Consider the following 6,715-nt stretch of genomic DNA (forward strand, 5'->3'; position numbering starts at 1 on the left):
TACCCTGTTCCTTAGCTGTTGTCCCCTATTAGAGATTGGTAGTCCAGTAAGTGCTTTGGCTGTCCAGCTGTGTGTGTTTCTTGTACAAATTTTGAGTCTGAAGTACTTTTAGTGCATGCATACAGGAACACCATCAGACCTTTTTCCTTACAGCAGCCATTCTTGGACTTTGACAGAATACCACCCCAATGAAAAAGGCTGGCCTCAAAAGGAAAAGTGTGCTACGTTATTTTCCAGGAATTAGTGAGAAAATCCAGAACAGTTTTGGTAATGAATGGCATCCTTTGTCAAACTTCAGCAACCCAGGGCAGCTCTTGGGTGTTATCTGTGAATGGCTGCTGCCTCAGCTTCAGTCTGGAAAGCTATATAAACCCACCTTTTTTGTTGTGTTAGAAACCTTTCATACTGCTGAGAGTGAGTTTGGAGCTTCTAAAAGGTTGGAAGAGACAGCTTTACCCAGACACCACAACTGGGAAGTATCGATGGAATGAACCTACCACAACCAGCTCCTGCACTACATACAGCATAAAGGGTGTGATGGGATGTAGCCAGTGGACATGGAATGGTCTTCCCATTCCTCGTGTTAATCTGGGGAACAGCAGATGCAGACTACAGCCGATCGCAAACAACAAATCTAAGTCATTGGCATTGCCTGAACGCTGGCAAAATTAGTTTCTACAGGATAAGATGGGAAACTTGAGGGTACATTTTTCTTTGACCATTGTTCCGCACACACCCCCTCCCATGTTTTGACTTCAGAAACAACCACATAATAGGATAGATTCAAGTCCTCATAAAAAGTAAAGTCTTTCTCAGGTAGTCTAAGCAAAACAAGCCATGTGGATAATGACAACCTCCAGCAGCCAACAACAGCAATGGCTTTTGTTCAGGCTGCAGCTGCTCTAACCAGATTTAGGCTTTCTTCTTCTGGAATTCCTTTTAGGAAGGTTCAGAGATCTCAGAGGACATGATACTTCATCATTTGACTTCCTTCTTTCTATTATGACCTTAATATGATGTATTTGGTATGGATGGCTTTAATTCTTTTGGCGTGTTTTATGATAACAGGGAAATCTCTGTATGTGAAGAGGCTACATGAGAGGCTGCAAGCAGAGCAACCTGACTATACAAAACTTTTGAAAACCATCAGACTAATTGAACCAGAAGTGGATGAAGATAAAGTGCTTAAATCTCTCCTGCCTTTTCTGAAGAGAAAACACCAGACAAAGCCCATGATATTCCATTTTGATATCACCTCTTCAGTAAGTACATCCCTCCCACAGGTGTCTTGTCCTAGAAGTTCTGTGTGGATCCTTGCAGAAGTTGTTTCTTGAAAGCTTTTGTTTCTTAGTAAGCCATTTCACTAGGATGTCTCTTTTAATTGTTGTGTGAGTAAGTAACGTAAAGAACCCTTTACTGCCAAGGTGGTTGAACTCTGGAACAGGTTGCCCAGAGAAGCTGTAGAATCTCCAACCTTGGAGGTATTAAAAACCTGACTGGACGACATGGTCTTGGGCAACCTGCTTTAGCTGAGCCTGCTTTGAGCAGGGGGGATGGACAAGGTGCTCTTCAGAGATCCTTTGCACCCTCAACTGTTCTATGATTCTGTGAAGTTATGATGAATAAATAAAGAGGAAATGCATTTGTGTCTTTTCTTGTGATAGGTACAAAATGGAATTCCAGAGTTTCTATTCAAGCTGTTGGTTTTGCAGTATCTGACAGATAAGAATGGAAATATGTGGCTACGACAGACATGCCATTTGTATATCATTGAAATCCTTGAGGTATCACCAGCGCCAAAGAAAGCAGCAAGACAAGTATGCACACAGCAATACTTGATTTCTTTGAATTTTGCACATATGTTTTCATATAGCTGCACATGAGTTGTAGAGACTGTAACTGTAAACATAGCATAGGAATTCTCTGTTTGTGTCAGGATGTACTGTGCATCCCCATTACAAAATCGTGTCCCCAGTGCTGTACAAGGTGATATTAAAACTAGACTGTAAAAGGTATCTGTTGTGGTTTTCTTGGATTGGTAATTTCTGAAGGCCTGTTAGTCCAAGTGTCACTGGCCCTACTGTAACATTTATAGGAAACATAAAAATGCAAAATCTAATTTTCCTCATGTTACTTTGCATGTTTGAAAGTACTACAATATTTATATGCAGCTATAAGAACAGAGTGTAGAAGTGACAGGAGGAAATAACAACAGTTTCTTGTGTTTAGTTTTCTTTTCCTTTGATGTAGCACTGAGAAGGGGCTGGGAGTAACAAAGGACTAATGTTACAGGAAGGAGACTGTAGGAGGAAATAGGATTAATTGTTGTGATACACAGGGGAAAAAGTGTCACAGTTGTATAGGCTAGCTGCTCTTACTCAGGTCTGTGATTTTTAGGCAAGAATACTGTAAGAACAGATTGAATAAACTGAAGAAGATTAGGGATACAGCTTTGTGATGACATATTTTCTTTTCCTTTACTCCAGATGTCAGCGAGCCAGAAGTATAATTTCTTTGATGTGTTCCCTAAAGTAACATGCAAGTCTCCCAAGGAAGTACTAGAAATGGAGATGCTTCGGAACCAGTCTGGGGATATTTCAGACCCAGGAATGGATGAGGAGGAATTTTGCAGTGAGGCTTTCCAGAGACCTTTCCAGTATCTGAAAAGATTTGACCAGGGGTACAATCTGGATACGTTCTGTTACGAAGTGGACTCTGTGGAAGGGAACCCAGCAGAATGCCTGCAGCAGTTCCTCCTGCACTGTGGGATTGCAGATCCTTCCTGGTCAGAACTCCGAAACTTCACATGGTTTCTCAATGTTCAGTTGAGAGACTGTGAAGCTTCTGTCTTTTGCAACCCTGACTTTGTCCAAGACACTTTGCAAGGTTTCAAAAACTTTGTTGTTACCTTCATGATTTTAATGGCAAGGGATTTTGCAACACCCTCCCTAAACATTTCTGATCAAAGTTCAGAAAGGAAGTCCTCCAACCTGGAGAACATTGCAGAAGAAGATCTTCTTCCTTTCCGCATTCGGAAAAAGTGGGAGTCTGAGCCTCATCCATATTTGTTTTTCAATGAAGATCGTGTGTCCATGACATTCATTGGTTTCCACTTTCAGCCTAATGGCAGTGGTGGTGTTGATGCCATTAATCCCTTGAATGACAACATTATCAAGAAAAACGTCATGACTTTACAGCTGTACAATGGCTTGTTACTCCAAAGAGTTCCCTTCAATATTCCATTTGATCAGTTGCCTCGTCATGAGAAGCTAGAGAAGCTTTGCATGGTTTTGGGAATCCCCTGGGTAATAGACCCTGATGAGACATATGAACTCACGACAGATAATGTGCTAAAAATGTTGGCTATTGAGATGCGATTCAGATGCAACATCCCAGTTGTCATCATGGGAGAAACAGGCTGTGGGAAAACCAGGCTTATAAAGTTTGTGTGCAAGTTACGCAGAAGCTATGTAGAGGTAGAGAACATGAAGCTTGTAAAAGTTCATGGAGGTACTACTGCAGAGATGATTTATGCCAGGATCAAAGAAGCAGAAGCCCTTGCTAAAACCAATAAAGAGCAGCATGGGTTGGACACGGTCCTCTTTTTCGATGAAGCCAACACAACGGAGGCTGTAAGCAGCATCAAGGAAGTTCTGTGTGACCACACAGTACAGGGGAAGCCTTTGGTCTCTTGCTCTGGCTTGCAGATCATAGCAGCGTGCAACCCTTATCGTAAGCACACACCAAAGATGATTCAACGCTTGGAATTAGCTGGGTTGGGCTACCGTGTCAAAGCAGATGAGACAAAGGACAAGCTTGGATCTATTCCACTGAGACAGCTTGTGTACCGTGTCCATGCACTCCCACCCAGCATGATCCCATTAGTGTGGGATTTTGGGCAGTTGAACAACTTAACTGAAAAAATGTATATACAACAGATTGTACAGAGAGTTACCGAGCATGTCCCAATGAGGCAGTGTGAAGCAGAGGTAATTACAGAAGTGCTTTTTGCTTCCCAGCAGTACATGAGGCAGAGGGACGATGAATGCAGCTTTGTCAGCCTGCGGGATGTGGAACGCTGCATGGAAGTTTTTAAGTGGTTTCACAAGCGCAGTAAACTACTGCTGAGAGAATTGGAGAAGTACCTTGCTGAGAAGAGAGCTCCAAAGACCACTGTTGAGAGAAACAACATTATCTGGTCCTTAGTGCTGGCAGTCGGGGTCTGCTATCATGCATCCTTGGAAAAGAAGGAGGCATATAGGAGTGTTATCAGCCAGGTCCTTCCAAAACCTTACGATACCCAGAAAAAGATTTTGGAAGAAATATCTCTGATGCAGGACTTATTTCTGAGTGGTGTGCACCTCCGAGATACCATAGCAAGAAACTTGGCCTTGAAGGAAAATGTCTTTATGATGGTCATCTGTATTGAGTTGAAAATCCCTCTTTTTCTTGTTGGGAAGCCTGGGAGCTCCAAATCCCTTGCAAAAACCATTGTGGCTGATGCTATGCAGGGCCAAGCTGCTCATTCAGATTTATTCAAGGACCTGAAGCAGATCCATCTAGTGTCTTTTCAGTGCAGCCCTCTCTCCACTCCAGAGGGAATCATAGGCACTTTCAAGCACTGTGCTCGATTCCAGGAAGGGAAGAACTTAGACGAGTATGTCTCAGTGGTGGTTTTGGATGAGATTGGGCTGGCAGAAGATTCTCCCAAAATGCCCTTGAAAACTTTGCATCCACTTTTGGAAGATGGCTGTATAGATGACATCCCTCTTCCTCACAAAAAGGTTGGCTTCATTGGGATTTCCAACTGGGCTTTGGACCCTGCTAAAATGAATCGAGGCATCTTTGTCTCACGTGGTGACCCCAGCAAAGAAGAGCTCATAGAAAGTGCGAAGGGGATTTGTGGCTCAGCACGAGGGGCTTTGCAGAAGGTCGAACAGTATTTTTGTCACTTCGCAGATGCATATGAAAATATTTGCAGGGCCCAAGACAGGGAGTTCTTTGGTCTGCGTGACTACTACAGCCTCATAAAGATGTTTTTTGCCTTAGCTAAGAGCTCCAAGAGTGAGCCGACGCCTCAAGATATAGCTGAAGTGGTTCTTCGTAACTTTGGTGGCAAAGATGATGTCAATGCCTTGGAAATATTCACATCACAGTTACCAGAAAAAGGAGAAATACATGCTCGTGATATTAGCAGAATTGAGCTGATACGACAAAACCTCTACAGCAGTGGTCAGGATGGTGATTGCAGGTACCTGCTTGTGTTGACTGAGAATTATGCAGCACTGGAGATCCTCCAGCAAGCTTTTTTCACTGTCCGGCAACAGCCAGAAATTATCTTTGGCTCCAGCTTCCCAAAGGACCAAGAGTATACCCAGATATGCAGGAACATCAACCGTGTGAAGGTCTGCATGGAAACTGGCCAAATGGTTGTGCTCCTCAACTTGCAAAACCTTTATGAAAGCCTCTACGATGCCCTCAATCAATACTATGTGTACCTTGCTGGCCAGAAGTATGTTGATTTGGGGCTGGGCACCCACCGGGTGAAGTGCCGGGTGCACCCAAAGTTCCGCTTGATAGTCATCGAGGAGAAAGATGTGGTGTATAAGCACTTTCCCATCCCACTGATCAACAGGCTGGAAAAGCACTACCTGGATATCAGTACTGTCCTGGACGAGGGGCAAAGAGAAACCGTGAAAGAGCTGAATAAGTGGGTGCATGAGTTCACTGCAGCCAACACAGAAGAGCACTTCATAAGCAAGCAGAAGTACAGCCCTTCTGATGTGTTTGTGGGCTACCACTCCAATACCTGTGCCTCAGTGGTCCTGCAGACAACGGAACGGCTGAAGTCAGTCTGTCCTCCTGGGGAGCTCCTGTCCTGCGTGAAGAGGGAAGCCCAGCTGGCACTGCTGAACTGTGCCACCCCGGACTCTGTCATCCGCCTCTGCAACTCGGTGGGTTTGTTCATGGCAGGTTCTCTGGCCAATATATACTTCAAGCAGCAGCAACACACGTCTTTTGCAGACTTCCTCCGAGCTCACGTTCATGCTGGCTCTGGGTACCAAACGGTCTTTACAGAGGTGAGTATCTTGGACCATCCTCTCGAAACCCTCCTAACCTGCACTGAGGTTTTTAGTTTATACTGCTAGTGCTGCATTATGGCTACAGACAAGTAAACTTGATAATGGCCTTGCCGCTGAGTGCCTAGGTGTGCAGAGGTGGCTATTTCAGCAGGTGTGTTGTATCCTGAAGAATCTAATACCTCTGCTATGCATGAAGCAGTATTTGATTCTCCCTGACAAGCCGGGGTTTTAAGTGAGTTTGGGCAGCTGATACATCTCTTTACTTTGAAAGTAGTTCTATCTCCACATACACAGCCAGTAAAACAGGCCACTGGCTGTAGAAAAAGTCATCAGGAGCCTTTGAACCCTCAGTTCTTTGTGTCTGCCTCTGGTCTTAAAGATACAAAAGATTTTAACCAAGCTAAGCCACAAATCTCATGGGCCAAATCTCACACAGCCAGAGATCTCATGGGCCTTTAATGGGATAGCTCTGGTTTACTTTTGCCTAGTCTCAAAACCAGAGAACTTCAGCTGAGATTGGCTGGAGAATTTCTCGCTGTCCTGCCTCACATGGGGACAGTATGCTTTCTCTTGAGGCTGGACTTGCCGCTGCCTGAGAGTGCTGCAGGGAAGGCAACCTAGTAGGGACAGGC

At 44.3% G+C, this 6,715-nt stretch overlaps 1 protein-coding gene across 1 annotated transcript in view; it reads left to right on the forward strand.

Moving 5' to 3' along the window:
- The window catches only part of RNF213 (ring finger protein 213), a gene marked incomplete at its 3' end in the record, with an annotated part of 51,931 nt that overhangs the window by 20,216 nt on the left and 25,000 nt on the right, over positions 1–6,715 (forward strand). The window contains 3 exon segments of the mRNA XM_010293831.1: positions 1,069–1,262; positions 1,665–1,808; positions 2,487–6,080. Coding sequence (XP_010292133.1) covers positions 1,069–1,262; positions 1,665–1,808; positions 2,487–6,080 — 3,932 coding nt within the window.

This window comes from Phaethon lepturus, unplaced genomic scaffold, assembly GCF_000687285.1.
Source record: "Phaethon lepturus isolate BGI_N335 unplaced genomic scaffold, ASM68728v1 scaffold2689, whole genome shotgun sequence".
Taxonomy (NCBI): Eukaryota; Metazoa; Chordata; class Aves; order Phaethontiformes; family Phaethontidae; genus Phaethon; species Phaethon lepturus.